This window comes from Panthera onca, chromosome C1 (assembly GCF_046562875.1).
Source record: "Panthera onca isolate mPanOnc1 chromosome C1, mPanOnc1 haplotype 2, whole genome shotgun sequence".
Lineage (NCBI taxonomy): Eukaryota > Metazoa > Chordata > Mammalia > Carnivora > Felidae > Panthera > Panthera onca.
This window is the reverse complement of record NC_138346.1, coordinates 207833247-207849433: the sequence shown is the minus strand read 5'-3', so window position 1 is coordinate 207849433 and position 16187 is coordinate 207833247. Positions and strand designations below refer to the sequence as shown.

Genomic DNA, 16187 nt, shown 5'->3' with positions numbered 1-16187 from the left:
ATGACACATCGAAGCTTATGGGCCAATCCGATGGAAGGTCTTGTTGCAGCCGTCTTGGCCAGGGGGCTGAAGAGCCAATGAGAGAGCCGGAGCAGGACACGTGCGCGGAGCAGCGGAAGGACTGCGGTTTGGTGCGTCAGGTGTCTCGAGCGTCCCGGCCTGACTGCTTGGGCTGCCCTTGGTCAGATGGCATCAGGTTCTTTGACCCCGCGGGTCCACACCGCGGCCAGCCCCTTGCCTCCACGCGGAGACTGCAGCCCCTGGGATGAGCCTGCAAACCCTGCCTCCAGCCTCCTCCTGCTGGGCGCCCAGCCGCCTCCACCTCCCAGCGTCGTGCCGGCCCTAAAGCTTGCGTGAGCCTGACGCTGAGATAAATCCGCCTGCTTGCTGGCAGATTACGATCAAGAAGAGAGAAAACCCAGCCAGTCCATGCTTAGCTTTTCCCTCAAAGCTTCTGACCTCGGAACGAGTTGTCCCTGACCTCCATTCCACCCCTGCCAGCTCACCCCACCCCAGTCAAACTTTTGGTTTCCTCTTGAAGTTGTTTGCTTGAACGCTTTATTTACAATTAGGATTCTGAAACCTTTCCGATAGCGGGGTCCTAGGGATTCGTTCTATTCCTAAACACTCTTCCAGTTTGCCTGTTTATATTTCCTCCAGCGTGAACCGAGAACCTGCTTAGGAGTCAGTCCCGATGCGTGATTGTGGTTCCAACTTAGGACGTTAGCAAAATACATCACTTCCCTGGGTCTCCGTTTCCAGGTCTATATTAGAGGGGCAATAATACCCACCCTAGAATGTTCCCATTATTTCATGCTACTCCTCTTTCTCCAGGTCACACCCTTTAAGACACTTCGGGGGAATTTAAAGAGCAGGAAGCGAGAAAAGGAAGCTACATTAAGCGCAAGTCTTAAAGATGGTAGAAATAGATCGGAATTGGTGGCTCTATTAAAAAAATTTTAAGTTTATTGATTTATTTTGAGAGAAAGACCACGAGTGGGGGAGGGCAGAGAGAGAATCCTAAGCAGGTTCTGTACTGTCAGCACAGAGCTCAAGGCAGGAATTGAAGTCACAAACCACAAGGTCATGACCTGAGCAGGGCTCGAGTCAGACGCTTAACTGACTGAGCCACCCAGGCATTCCTGTCTCTCTTAATCCATACAGAAAACTCTAGTGTGTGTGTGTGGGGGGGGGGGGGGGGGGCAATGTCTCCCCAGATTTGGCCATTAACAAGAAGACACTAGAACACTGGACAGTGTCAAATTCAGAGTCCCAGAAGGTGGCCTCTCATGGGCTCAGTAAAAGGTTGGTTCAAGAAACGGCGGGCTTTATGATTAACAGGAAGGACCTCAACTGCAAGGCAGTCTATGCCGGTTACTCAGCCTGTGATACCTGTGGCTCGCTCTTCCCCTTCCTGCTTTATTGACTTCCAAAGATTTTACTGGGAGATGAAGCTATGGCAGGTGATGTGAAATTTCCCTATTTTGTCACAAATTGGCCAGTTACTTGGTTTGGTGTTTACGTGGCCCTCAGTCCTCTTGCCCCTCCCCCATCACTACTTTATCCCCCCCCCCCCAAAAAAAACGCCATCAATTCTAAGACATTTCACTTTATTTAAAAGAAGCCAATATACAGGATATAAAGGGCATGATATTTACAACAGTACAGTAAACAGGTTGGTTTCTGGTAGGATCAGTAGTCTTTCAATGAGTATAAACCTCCCCCCGCCCCCTTCCCCTTGACACTAGACCCAACTGGCAGACAGACAGCAACAGTGGGGTGGGATGGGGCTGTGGGATACAAAGTCTCCCTGGATGGGGCTAAAAATCAGGTAGATGCTAAAATGTCCACCGAAGGGGTCTTGCTAGGGGTGGGGATGGTGCCTTCGCCTCATTTCTTTGAGGGCCTGGCGGCAGGAACGGTGGGGGATTTGCCCAAGACCAACACACGGCCCACCTTGAGCCTAGAAATCCTCCACGCGTGGAAAATTGCCTTTCAGAGAGAGTTTGCCCTCCCCCCCTACCCACCCGGCTGCCCCCAGACTCCACACTCTAGGAGCGTGCCCTTCTAGAACCAGAGCTCGGTGTCTCCGGGTGGTGAACCCAGGTCTGAGCAGGACCCAGCACGCAGCACCCTAGTCCTCTCCCAGGCCCCGGAGGAGCACATCAAGGACCACAGCCCAGGCCTCGGCCCGGAGTCCGCACAGCTGGGGCTGGGAGGGAGGCATCCCCTGGCATTTCCATCCCTGCTCCAGCTGCCTGACGACCTGGGACCCAGTAGGGCCCAGGCCCCAAGGAAGCCGAATGCTCCCTGAACCAACAGTCCCATGGCTGCCCATAGCCTGCTGGTTCTCAGCCTCTCCCAAACACAGCTGACTTGGAAATGGGTCTTGGCAGATCGGAGTGTAACTACTCAGAGCCCACCCTCCGAGGCAGAGCTGGGCCCCTACCTGGTGCCCCCTTCCGCCTCCCCCCACCCACCTCAATTCTGAATTCCCCACTGCCCACCCACTCCCACAAGTGCCCCCCCCCCAAACACTTCCAAGGACCTAGGAGCTGGGGGAGGGGTTAAGGAACAGGGAAATGGGGTGAAGCGGGACGTAGGCTCTGCTGAAGCCGCTCATGGGTGCAGGTGAGTAGGCGGTGAGGCCGGGGAGATGGGGCGAGGGGCACTGGTTATATTCAGCAGCAGCAACATGCATCTTGTTCACAGAAGAACACGGGGCTGCCATAACTGCCTACCCTTTAAGATTTAAAAACCCTTTCCTTTCATAAAAATAGATGAGAATCTCTTGCTTTATAAATAGATTACATTTAGCTTAAGTGACACCTTCTATTACCCCTTACCCCGCACCCTCTCCCCCATTCCAAGCCAAAGTGGTTTGCTTCTCTGTAGGTCAGAGCCAAGTCTGTGACAGACTGGGCCTTCAGAGACCTCAAGATATATTGCTACAAGAAAACAAAGTGTGTTTACTTGCCAATGATCTTTTTTTTTTATCCCCTGTTTGGAGTCTCAGAGGAGTGTGTGTGTGTGCGTGCGTGAGTGCGTGCGCGCGTGTAGATTCCACAACCAGGGAGCCCAAAGGAAAGCTACTCTCCCTGCTCCTCCCCGATCCTCTCTTTTTATAAAACCCCCAAAAATAGGAGAGTGAGAGAGGGCAGCACAGGAGAACCCATCTGAGAACAACCCTAAAATACCAATGTCAATATGACACTGGGCTTAGAAATAGAAATTTGACTATTTACAGCTTTACAAAGGACGGACCAGTTCGTCCCGACCGGACCTAGTGCTGCCCCAGCGAGCGTTGGGGTCTTTCTTGGCAAGCTGTGGGCTCGTGGCGAGGGGACAAGCAGGGCCCACTGGCAACGAACTCAAAAAAACAAAACAAAAAAACCCAGAACTTGGTGGGGAGAAAGGTAGCCAGACCAAGACCCAGGCCCCCTGCCAAGGAGGCGGGTCGGCCACCCGCTTGCTGTCCCCCACCCCCATCGTCCTGCCCCAAATCCTTGCTCCCCAGAGGAGAGCAGCTATGGAAAATCAGCAAGAAGGAACTTTCTGGCCAGCATCTATCTCTGGCTCCTGCCATTTCCATACTCCCTGGACAAACTTAGAGCACGCTAGTCCCAGAGACGAACGTCCTATGTACACAAAATGGGAAGCATAAATAACACCACCGGACACCGATTGCCCCGGTCACCTTAGTTACCCCCAAATGCTTACACTGTTGCCTTACGTCTTAACACTAAAGCTAGGTCTGTCACCCTCCCGCCACCTTGAGGAACAACCCGGGGCTGGCTTTCACTCTGCCTCCCGAACCACGTCCTTCCAGGCCTCCCCCCAGCCCCGGACAGAGGAGGCCCGAGGGGTCCTCCCGGAAACGGAAAATCTTTTCAGCAGCTGAGGTCCAAGGCCAACTGGCTCTGATAACCTTTGGTTAAAATGAAACTGAAACTAAAACAACAATAACACTAAGGACCATAATAATCAGGTATGTTTGAACCCTGTAACCTTTAGAACAAGGGTCAGTGAGGAGGAGGGAAAGGGGCTGTCTCTCCTCTGAAACCATCAATCCCTCCACGTACCTACCCAGGGACCGTTCGGCTGGGGATGGAAGCCTCTCAGCCAGACCACTAGCAGCCTCCCTCAGCGACAACAACAACAACGGAAAGAACTCACGATGAAGGCCACCAAGTTCTGATAAATAAAAATTACATACAGTCACTAACATACACTCTCTCTCCATATATATATATATATATATATTATATGAATATTATGTACAATGGTTTTAAGACTGCAAAACTGGTGGGGGAAACGGAAGAGAGAGAAGGCCCTAACAGGTCGCTGGTACCCTGAGGAAGAAAGACAGGGGGCTGCAATCCGTTTTAAAGCCAGAGCCCCTCCTCTGCCTCCACACAGGAGCAGTAGGCGAGAAGTTCTGGTCCTGGGGCACATTTTGCTTCTTTGACCTCCAGGGGGAGCTCCTGGGCCAATTAAAAAAAAAAAAAAAAATCGGCGATCCCACCCACAGGAGTGGGTCCAAAAAGAAATTTTTCTTAAAAAGCGAAACCTGCTCGCCTGGTTCCAAGCTGAGATTTGGCAGCGTGGCCTCAACGTGGTGCCTTTTGACACAGCCCACTCAAGTCTTGGGGAGACACTGGCTCAGATTAACTCCCCGCCAGTCGGTCAATCAAGTGAAGAATAGAAATAGGCTTGCGGGTGTCCATGAGCAGAACAAGGATGGCTCTCATCCAGAGATGAGCTCCGCTCCTGCCACCACCTCTGATCTGCCAGCAGCCCTCGATGCCTCCCTCCCCTTCCCTTTCCAGTGTCAGCCAGTGGCCAAGAAGTGGACAACTGGGGGCAGTGGAGAACCAAGATGGCGGCAGGAGGTAGGAACCCAGCTCCACTATGGAGGGGGTAGATACCAGACCTAGCCCCCTTCAGACTTTCTCACAGAGAAATTACAGACCTATAGCCCCTTATCATTGGCTGGGAAGGGAGAGAAAAACATCAAGAAAACAAAATGTGTTTACTTGCCAATGACCAGGGCAATAGAAGACCCCTCCCACCCCACAGAGGTCCCAAGAGAGCAAGCAGTCAGGTGGGCCAAGGGCCTTGCAGGACCCAGGCCTCACTACCAACCGTGATAGAACCCCCGTCCCAAGTCAGTGCTCACCCGAGGAGGTTGCGAGAGAGCTCGCCCTAGCTTCAGCCTCCCTCCGAGCTCCGGGGGAAAACCAGGAGTCAGGGCGGGAGCCTACCTTCCACAATGATATAAGGCAAGCTGCTTTTTTTGTTTGTTTGTTTGTTTTTTGCATAGTAGTTTAAACACAGTGAGACTCCACTCCCCCCCACCCCCCACAGTGCCTTGTCCCTCCACTTTGCCACTCGATCCAAAAAAAAAAAAAAAGAAAATTTTGTCTCCCCTCCCTCCTTCCATCTTTTCAAGTTAAAGCACTTGAGAGGCCCCCACCCAGGCCTAGAAAGGTTGCAAAGGCAAACAGCTCCTTCCTGGGGGGGGTAGGGGGGGGAGGAGGTGGACCACCCCAAGGCCAACTCAGGTCTGCACTGGCCAGGCAGAGGAGGGAAGGGCATAGCTCACGGCCAATCAGAGGAGCAGGTGGGAGGGTAGAAATCCATATTATACCATGCCAGGGGCCCCGCCCTCACCTTAGAGTTTTGTATAAAAACACCTGCTAGGAATAATTCTTTGGAGCTCAAAGTGGCTCAGCTTAGGGGAAAAGGCACAGTTAACTCTGCATCGTCCGGACAGAAGTCTGCATTTGTGATGTGGAGAACAATAGAAATCGACAGCACCATTCCTTGGGTGGGTGGATGGAGAAGGGGCACTGGTTGGTGGTGGGCTGGAAGGAAGGAAGGAAGCAGCGGTCCCTCGGGGCCTCCGGAGACGGGAGGGCAGAGGGAGTCGGTGTGGTGAGGACTGGAGCCCCGCTCTGAGGAGCCTTCCCGGCCCCACGGGGAGCGGGGGCAGAGGCCCCGTCACCGAGACCACCAGGCACAGGGGGGCCTCAGTCATCAGCTGACCATGGGCTCCACATCCGCCTCCCGCTCAAACTCATCCTGGATCTCGTCTGTACTTCCTGAGTCGCTGCTGGCCACGGAGCTGGGGGACGGTGAATTCCTGGAAGGCACAAGAGAATGGGGTCATTCAGAGGGCAATCTGCGGACCCCTGAAGGGATCCAACGAGCAGAAAAGACTGAGCTGGCACTTGTGTATAATCTAACCCCAGAGGGGTGTCCTGCCCTGAGACCCCTGGCCTTGCTCTGCTTTCTCTAGAATCTTCTAAGCTCACGAGTTGACTGTGGCCCTCAAGACCTCTTGGGAACCACCCCCCGCCCCCAATGCCTCTAATTGCTGGGTGCTGAGAGCTCCCTGGCAGCAGGAACTATGGGTCGAGCTTGGTTCCTATTCTCCAACCACCTAATGCAGGGCTGGGCACGTGGTAGGTGCTCAGTAAACCCCAATTAACTCAGAGGGAGGCCATACAGGAAAGTGGCCAATGGTACTGGGTTCGAATTCTGGCCCAATCGCTGAAGAGCCAGGGGGCCTCGGGCAAGCTATTTAACAAGCCTAAGCCTACGCTCCTCCATCTGAACAACGGAGATAATGACAGGGGGCTCTGGGGGGGAAACAGTGAGCTAAAGGTGTGGCATGCTAAGCCCAGGGCCCCCCACGCAGCTTCCCACTGATCTGTCTCTCCCTCTTGCAGCCTGAACCATGGCCCGCGGGAATACAGTCATAATAAGAGAAACAATTACAATTAACATATGTGTGCTTCGTGCCAAGCATTTTACATGTATTATCTCATTTTATTATTAGCATACGTCTCCCCCAAAAGGCTGCGTGTTCCTCGAAGGCAGGGGCTCTTTGTTTTGGTGTTCCCTGGCAGATACAAGGGGCCTGATGCACATCGGTCTCCTGGGGCCACACCCAGGTGGCCCTTGGATGGAAGATGGAAAAGGACAAGTATGAGCCCCATCGGCAGTGGTGGAGGAGTGCCCTCCCTACCTCCTCCACCCACTGGCAATTCGGCAGAAAGTGGGGCATGAGCCCCTAGAGGCAGGGGCTGTGGCTGTTCTGTTCATCACTGTCTCCGCAGCCTGGCACAGAGCAGGCCTTTGACGTGACAAGTAGCTGTGGAATCAGTGGGGACAGGGCTGTCACGGGAGTTACGTGAGATCAGACTACATAAGTCATCCAGCACAAAGCAAGCGGCTAATACTCATTGGATGGATGGATGGATGGATGGAGGGATGGATGGATGGATGGATGGAGGAAGGGAGGGAGGGATGGATGGAGGGATGGATGGATGGAGGGAGAGATGGATGGATGGGGGGAGGGAGGGAGGGATGGAGGGAGGGATGGATGGATGGAGGGAGGGAGGGATGGATGGAGGGATGGATGGATGGAGGAAGGGAGGGAGGGATGGATGGAGGGATGGATGGATGGAGGGAGAGATGGATGGATGGCGGGAGGGAGGGAGGGATGGATGGAGGGATGGATGGATGGAGGGAGAGATGGATGGATGGGGGGAGGGAGGGAGGGATGGATGGAGGGATGGATGGATGGAGGGAGAGATGGATGGATGGCGGGAGGGAGGGAGGGAGGGAGGGATGGAGGGATGGATGGATGGAGGGAGAGATGGATGGATGGCGGGAGGGAGGGAGGGATGGATGGAGGGATGGATGGATGGAGGAAGGGAGGGAGGGATGGATGGAGGGATGGATGGATGGAGGGAGGGAGGGATGGATGGAGGGATGGATGGATGGAGGGAGAGATGGATGGATGGCGGGAGGGAGGGAGGGATGGATGGAGGGATGGATGGATGGAGGAAGGGAGGGAGGGATGGATGGAGGGATGGATGGATGGAGGAAGGGAGGGAGGGATGGATGGAGGGATGGATGGATGGAGGGAGAGATGGATGGATGGCGGGAGGGAGGGAGGGATGGATGGAGGGATGGATGGATGGATGGATGGAGGAAGGGAGGGAGGGATGGATGGAGGGATGGATGGATGGAGGGAGGGAGGGATGGATGGAGGGATGGATGGATGGATGGATAGATGGATGGATGGGGGGAGGGAGGGAGGGATGGATGGAGGGATGGATGGATGGAGGAAGGGAAGGAGGGAGGGATGGAGGGATGGATGGATGGAGGGAGAGATGGATGGATGGCGGGAGGGAGGGAGGGATGGATGGAGGGATGGATGGATGGATGGATGGAGGAAGGGAGGGATGGAGGGATGGAGGGATGGATGGATGGAGGGAGAGATGGATGGATGGGGGGAGGGAGGGAGGGATGGATGGAGGGATGGATGGATGGAGGGAGGGAGGGATGGATGGAGGGATGGATGGATGGATGGATAGATGGATGGATGGAGGGATGGATGGATGGAGAGATGGATGGATGGACAGATGAATGGATGGATGGATGGAGGGAGGGAGGGATGGACGGATGGACGGATGGAGAGATGGATGGAGGGATGGATGGAGGGAGGGAGGGAGGGAGGGATGGACGGATGGAAAGATGGATAGATGGACGGATGGAAGGATGGATGGAGGGAGGGATGAATGGAGGGAGGGATGGACGGATGGAGGGAGGGATGGATGGATGGAAGGACAGACAGGAGGATGGACAGAAGGGCTGAACAGACGAAATGGGCCAGGCTGTAAACTGCAGCCCCACAAATGCTCACCAACACCCCCAAAGGACGCAGTCACTGAATCCCCAGGGAGGACCGGGCTGGGTACCTGTCAGCGGAGCCTTTGATGAGCCGGCGGCAGGTCTCCATCTGCACGTCCAGGCCACGTTTCATGCTGCACATCTCCATGTACTCGTGCAAGTGCCGGTTCATGTCACTCTTGGCTGTGGCCAGCTCCAGCTGCCGGGACCCGATGCGGGGATAAAGGTGAGGCCAAGTCACCCACCCGGCCCCCACCCCCTCTGGGCCTCCCTCCATTCTCTGTGTGGTGGTCCGTGGCCTCCAGAACGGCTTCCAGTGAAAGGGGAACGGTTGCTTAGCAACCATGGGGGGGGGGGGGGGGGAGGGCAGCCTTCCTGGTTCCACTGACTCTGCCCAGCCCAGCATCCCTGCGCTCCTCTCCCCGGACTTGATTAGGAAAGTTCTCAGGTCCCTGTTACGTTTCTGACCCTTCTCCTCTACCAAATGCTATATCCCCCAGGGAAGGAGCCGGCCTGCTCTTTCGCCAGCATTCACCCTCAGTGAAAGACGTGGCCAGGTGTGCAGGCTCTAGAGCGGAGACAGGAGGCTTGAAGGCTGCTTCTTGGCTGGATGCCCTGGGCAAGCCACATGGGCTTTTGTCCACCTCACTTCCTCCTCTGTAAAACGGGGTGCACAGGATGCACTGCACGGGGGGAGGATCTCCTCCCCCCAAAACGGGGTGCACGGTACCCACTACGCGGGGTGGAGGCACCTCACTACCTCTCGGCACAGAGAGGGTATGTGGGTACCAGGGAGGTTGTCCTCGTAAGGGCTTACTCGGTGCCTGGCATCACTCAATGCCACTCAGACGTCATCCCTACTTATTTGGGATCACGATCTCAGTTGAAGAACTTAGGGGAAAAAAAGTTCTCCGGGACAGGCAGGGATGACCACCCCCATTTTATGTATTTTACACATTGGAAAACAGAGGCCTTAAGGTGGGGTAGGACCCACCCAGGGGCAGACAGGAAACCGCAGGCCTCCAACTCCCGACCCCTGGTCCACAGGCACACTCGTCACGGGGTCTCCACTGTGACGGACACCTCGCTTCACGGGGGCGTCTCTAGGGGGTCCCAGAGCCCGAGATCTCACCTCGATCTGGCCGATCGTTTCCTGGTACTCCTTGTCTCTTGTCTTGAAGAAGGATTCTGTCTCATGGATCAAGTTGCCCAAATTCTCCTCTTGCTGGGGACACAGAGCAAAGGGGGCCAAGTGAGACGGGTGGCATGGGCTGCCGGGGCACAGCAGGGGCAGGGGATAGCTGGGAGGCCTGTGCGAGGCCAGGCCCCGGGCTCACCTCGCCCTGCAGGTCGATGGTCGGGTTGCAGTTGGTGAAGTCCTCCCAGAGCAGCAGCGTGTCCTCGTTCTCTTCCCACGTCAGGCTGTCACAGTCGTCGTCAAAGTCAAAGGTCTCGCGCCTGTAGGAGGACACCGGAGGGCAGGGCTGAGCAGAGGCCAGCTCCAGAGGCCGGGGTCTGGGAGAGACAGGGGTGCTGCCCCAATGGGTATGCTCCTGCAAGGTGGCCCCCCCCAAACAGAGAGGGGCACTGGCCAAAGGGGACACGCACCTTACAGTGGGGGTTCAACTCTTTTAAAATGCAGAAAGTACTTACATATTACTTACACGACTTAAAATGTATATACATATATATTTTTTAATTTTAATGTTTATTTTTTTATTTTTATTTTTTTACACTTATTATTTTTGAGAGACAGAGAGAGACAGAGCACAAGTGGGGAAGGGGCAGAAAGAGAGGGAGACACAGAATCCGAAGCAGGCTCCAGGCTCCCAGCCGTCAGCACAGAGCCCGACGCGGGGCTCGAACTCACGAACCGTGAGATCGTGACCTGAGCCAAAGTCAGATGCTTAACTGAGTGAGCCACCCAGGCGTCCCTTTATTTTTGAGAGAGAGAGAGAGAGAGAGGGAGCAGGCAAAGGGCAGAGAAAGAGGGAGAGGGAGCGGACAAAGGGCAGAGAGAGAGGGAGACACAGAATCTGAAACAGGCTCCAGGCTCTGAGCTGTCAGCACAGAGCCTGACACACAGCTCGAACCCATGAACAGCGAGATCATGACCTGAGCCTAAGTCAGACACTTAACCGACTGAGCCACGCAGGCATCCCTTGTGACTATTTTCACTCAGGTACCAGCTCATTTCTTGAGACCCTACTTTGCAAGAGTATATCGCAACACATACTCCACTGCTGACTTGACTTCCTTTCTAGCGATTTATATCCTCTTCTGCACAACTAGGAAAAGGTTGCTATTGTTCCCAATTTACAGATGAGGAAACTGCAGCTCAGAAAGAAAACCACACTTGTCCAAAGTCACACTGCTTGCTTGTAACAGACACTGGGGTTAAAAACCAGATGTTTCCCACAGCGTTTTCCTCCCCAGGAAAACACACCGAGCACCCATAGGTGCCAGGCACGGAACGGGCCGCTACACCTCTATTAAACTGCATTTCATTCCATCCTCATGACGTTCCTATGAAGCAAGCATAATTATTACTCCCATTTTACAGATGAGGACACTGAAGGCTGCAGGGATTAGGTAGACTTCTGGACCAACACACACTGGAAATCGGGTTTGCATTCAAAGCCCAAGTAATTTCAGAGCCTCCCTATGCACCGGGACTAGAAGTAGTAACAGACCATACAGGCTGGCCTGGGACTGAGGGGTTTCTGGAGATGCCCGGGCTCCCCCTGCTGGAGGGGACCTCAAAAATCAGATGGGAAGGCTGAGGTCTGTGGGGGTTAAATCATTTGAACCGTCGAATCAGCCACAGAAGAGAACCGTGAGTCCCGGGGCTCTCCTTCAACTCCTCCCTGGATTCTCCGGGACACTGCTCCCTATTTTCCCAAAGGATCAGGCTGGGGGCCACCAGGCTGGGCCCCAGAAGAACTTCCGGTTAAAAACTACCTAGAGCCCCCCCCCCTGGAGCCAGGTTCCCCACCAAAATGCAGTTCCTGCCGGATCCTGTAGGTGGCTCCGTGGGTCCAGGGACCTGGGACCAGGGACCAGAGCCGGGACCAGGGCTGTGTCGGAAGGCAGTGCTGGCCTGGACTAGCTCCAAACGAGCCCCTGGGGTCCACCGGCACCGCAACACATACTCGACTGCTGACTTCACTTCCTTTCTAGCGTCTGGAATCTAAAGGAAACCCTGGCTGAGTAATGGGGAGCCAGAAAGGATGGGAAGATGGGCAAGAGAGGAGGGTCAGATGATCGAGAAGGCGGAGCCAAGGAGCTGGCCCCGGTGCAGGGAAAGTAGCAAATTCCTCCCCTCCTCCTTGGTCTGAAGCCCAAGTAACAGATTTTGATCAAAACAAAACAGCCCTGACACGGGCGCATTATTCAAAGACATCAGTGGAACCGGCCGGGGGGCAGCCTCTGGCTTGGGTCTCTGCCCAGTCCATAGCGAGGGGACATGGACATGTCAGTGGGAGGGGCCGGGGCCCTGCCGAGGGTGGGGTCAGCATGGCCTCGGCCAGGACTGCAAGGGTGGAGAGGGATCAGAGGATTTTTTTTTTTTTAATCTAGGCAACTGTACAACTGATAAATCTAATTAGATACTGAACCTAGTTCAGACCTGTCAACACCAGGCACCCGTTTTTGCATTGGAACCTCCTTTGTATACACAGTACTGCTTCCGGTGGAGCCCCCAGACCCAGCTCTTGGGACTGTCCCTTTCAGCTCACCCCATTCCTGGGCGGCCTAACTATCCCCTGGTGACTTTCTGAAAACGGGGACAAAGCCCCTGAATCCATGCGAATGAACCCAGCCTGGGCCTGGGGGGCGGACAATGCCCAGCCTAACATTCAGAACAACCGGATCCAACCAAGAGTTCTCTTCCAAAGCCTCTCTTGTCACCAAAAGATGAGAGTATGATGTTTGGAGGGGACGTCAGAAGATGATATCAAGAGTCCAGGAGACTGTCACCCTCAAACAGCAAACCCCCAAAACACAGCCCACCTCAGTTCTGTGTCAAGAGAATGACAAGTACAAGGAAGTGGCAGGCAAACCCATCCCTGCTCGGTTCTGACTCCCGTCTCCCTGAGAGTCACCTGGCTCGGCCACAAAGGGACCAGGGCAGGGATGATGTTGCAAGGAAGGCAGAGGGAGACATCTCTCTGAGCACAAAGACAGCCAGTTGGGGACAAAGCACTCGACCGAGAGTCAGGGACCGCGCTCTGTTCCAGCTCCTGGCAGGCCCCTCTCTTATCCTCGGTTTCCCCATCTGTACGTGAAGGGCTGGGCTGAGAGACCCTCGGACTCTGTAATGCTAAGCCAGCCCCGGAGCTTTGCAGGAAGCCATCAGGAGATGGCTGTGCCCTGGCTTCTGAGCTGAGTACAATGTCACAGGCAACTTCGAAAGACACGTGCCCCCTCTGGAAGGGTTCTGTGCGGTTTTTGCGATGGCTCAGGAGAGCCAAGAGCTCAAACGTAGCCCTGCTGTTGGAAACCCAGAGCCCTGGGGAAAAGCAGAGCTCTCAGGGCTCGGGTGCCCCACTGCGAAGGCCTCCAGAGAAACAGCAGCCAAGAGCAGGCCCGTGGGGCAGGAGGAAACGTGGGCCCCAGAGACCCTGTCCCAGCCCAGCCCTTTGACTCCAGGCCCATAGGTGAGTCACCTAATGCCCACAGCTGCACCCTCCTCTCCCCTCCCCCTCCCCACTTTAGGGCACTACATGAGTCAGAGTTAAAGATGGATTTGGACTAAGAATATGGCACTGGGCGGGCCAAGGCCATACACAGTGTGTCCCTGCCCTAGACGGCCGGTGGGGTTCTAGGAAACCAGCTTTCCACAGGGGAGGGGAGAGCAGCCCTGATGGAAAGTATTCGCCAGTTTCCCACCAGGGCAGATTTGAAGCGACTTCCCTGTGCCGTCACTGAACATGGAGTGGGCAGACATGTGTGCGATCGCTTTCATGAGCTGGTACGAGCTGGCTCCAGCCCACCACTGACCACAGCCAGCCCCGGACTCTGCCACTGGCCCGCGGCATCTCACAGGTGACATGCCTGACTCTGGATCTCAGCTCCGCCACGTTATCCGTGGGGTAGTCTTGGCCAAGCGGCTTCCCTCCCGTGAGTGTCAGTTTCCTCGTGTACAAAAGGGGAACCGGGAATCCAACCCCCCTGGTCGACTGTCTGGAGTCCCCGAAGTCACACTTGGGAAGCACCTTACAGACACAGGATGCTCAGTGGACGTCGGGAGCCCCCCCCCCCAGCCAGCCTGGGGGGCCCTGGTGTGTGGATCGGCTTGGCTACCCTCCCCTCCCCCCCGCTGCCCTGCAAGGACAATGGTGGGAGCGGAAGGCTTGATCTGACAGGACCACCACTAACCACTTGGCCTCTTCTGAGAATGTGAAACTCCCCAAACTGTAAAGATTGAAAATAAATCTAAATTCTTTCAGAACACCGTGCCGGCCACACAAAACACATCTGCAGGCTGCTTTCAGCCCAGGTCACCGGTTTGCCACCCCTGTCCCAGCAATCTGGGGAAACTGGAGAGGAGCCCCCCCACCCCCACCCCGGGGAGGGCTGGGGCAGTGGAGATACTCACAGCTGGTTAAACATGCGTTTCATCTCGTCCGTGATGTTCATGGAGCCGACCTCATCATCTGAGAACCGGTTCACCTCCCCGTCCTGCTCGGAGATGTCATCGTCAGAGGCCACCTTACGCTCTTTCTTTTTGGGGACCACCTGACCCGGAAAGGAAGAGATCGAGGTAAGTGGGAGGCTCTGCTGGGATGGGCTGGGAAGGGAGCCGGCATCCCACGGGATGGATGGAGCGTGGCTGGGGTAGCCACTGCCAGGAAGGGTGCAGAGCTGAACTCCTCTAAGAAGCAGGCAGAGCTAGCAGGGAGCGTGAGGCAGAGACATGCAGGACAGAGGACAGACGGCCTGACCCTTCCCTCCCCTGGGGGTGGGCCGGCCCGGCTCAGCCCTTCACCAGAGCAGTAGCCCCACGATCTGGGGGAGAGGGATGGGCCAGCCCGGGGCACAGAGTCACCCAGGATGTGTCAGAGCCAGCCAGAGATGGAGAAACCCCTCACAGGGGCCCAGAGGCCCCACGCTCAGAGCCCTCCTGCTCGCACGCAAAGGTAACGGGCAGGCAGCCCGAGGTTCACCAAGCTTCCTCCACTCCAAGCAGACAAGACACGAGCAAACCAAACAAAGCCTGGAATGGCCACCCCTGCTCCCCAGCAGAGGCGGCAGCAAGAAGGCGCGGAGGTGGACGAGCCCCGATTTCTCCCGCTACGTCCGAAGTCACGCACTTAAAGCGACGACACACCGTATTGCCCTGGGCTCAAGCACAAAGCCAAACCACAACCCAATATTCAAGAAGCAGCCTTTGGAGAATGACGGGTGCCCTCTGGGCAGCTGGACAAGCCCCCAGGGTACTGACAGAGGCTCTTCAGTGAAAGCGGAAAATAGAGACCAAAAGCCCCTCTTGGGAAATCTTAGACTCAACTGCCAGGGCTCCCACAGCCTGACCAGGGCCCTCGACCTCAGCGATGGCGCCCCATGGGCCGAGCCCTGAGGGGTGAGGAGACCTGAGATCCAGTCCCGGCACTTCCTTTCCCTCCCTGAGCCCGTCGCGTCACCCTGCCCCCCTCCGGGCCAAGTGGCCTCTTCAGCCGCAGGATGAAGCACTCCGCCTTGACGACACAGCCTGAGGGGCCTACAAGTGCCTGATTCTACCTCGTCCTGGGGAGGCCAGAGGGGTGGGTAAACGCTACCTCTGGGGTGAAGGAGAGTGGGCAGGGCTCGGGGGGAATAGGGCCATGCAGGGTGGAGGCCAGGCCCTCTGGGAGTGGGGAGTGGCAGCTGGTGAGCAGGGCGGCCCTATTCACCTGGAAGATCTTGGACACGTCTTCCGAGTTCCGCTGCTGTGCGACATCGCACAGCTTGGCCGTGATATCGATTCGACGGCAGATGTCCATGTCCACCTTCATGGCCTTTTCTTGGATCTTTGTGTCCAGGTCTGTCATGGGCTGCAGGGAGGACAGCAGGGGGGTTACGTGAGCGAGGGCTGGAGCAGGCACAGGGGGGCGGGGGAGTCGCTCCCAGGCTCCTGAGGGGGCGGAGGGGCGTGAGGCCCGGGGTCCAGAGTCCGAGGGGGCCGGGGAGCTTCTCCTGGGCGTCGGGGGTGGGGCCGGCGCTGCTCAGGTTAGGGGAGGGGAAGGGGGGGTCGTAGGAGCTAAAGGCTTTGGCGCTGAGTAGACAATGTGAGACCCTGTTTGGCGGCCTCCCTAAGGGCTGCTGGAAGGCATCCCCTCAAGAGACACGGTGTTTATTTGTTAGAGCGAAGGAAAAAGAAAGACAGCCCCCGCTGTTGAAAGACTTCCCTTCTTTCCCACCCCACGTGCCCCGCCTGTCCCCCACAGAGGGTCCTGCCAAGTGGCGCTCTCTCCCCAGGACCCCCCTCCCCACGGCTGACA

At 56.1% G+C, this 16187-nt stretch overlaps 1 protein-coding gene and 1 long non-coding RNA gene across 4 annotated transcripts in view; one reads left to right on the top strand and one right to left on the bottom strand.

The window, feature by feature from the left end:
- Positions 1-1097: 1097 nt before the first annotated feature.
- LOC132671915 (uncharacterized) lies at positions 1098-4221 on the top strand. Of its 2 annotated transcripts, none has more exons than XR_009607310.3 (2): positions 1098-1305; positions 3830-4221. It is a non-coding gene; the product is annotated as an uncharacterized LOC132671915 (long non-coding RNA). The 2 variants fall into 2 exon arrangements; XR_009607309.2 differs by lacking the exon at positions 1098-1305 and adding an exon at positions 1312-1463.
- The window catches only part of IFFO2 (intermediate filament family orphan 2), a 50992-nt gene continuing 36398 nt past the window's right edge, over positions 1594-16187 (bottom strand). Inside the window, exons 4-9 of one of the 2 annotated variants that reach the window (XM_060623365.3) lie at positions 15600-15740; positions 14306-14445; positions 10044-10164; positions 9839-9931; positions 8775-8905; positions 1594-6145 (exon numbers count right to left, since the gene is read on the bottom strand). In XM_060623365.3, coding sequence (XP_060479348.1) covers positions 6040-6145; positions 8775-8905; positions 9839-9931; positions 10044-10164; positions 14306-14445; positions 15600-15740 — 732 coding nt within the window. In that variant the 3' untranslated portion in view covers positions 1594-6039. The remainder of the gene's footprint in view (positions 6146-8774; positions 8906-9838; positions 9932-10043; positions 10165-14305; positions 14446-15599; positions 15741-16187) is intronic. The other variant, XM_060623366.3, reaches the window with a different exon arrangement.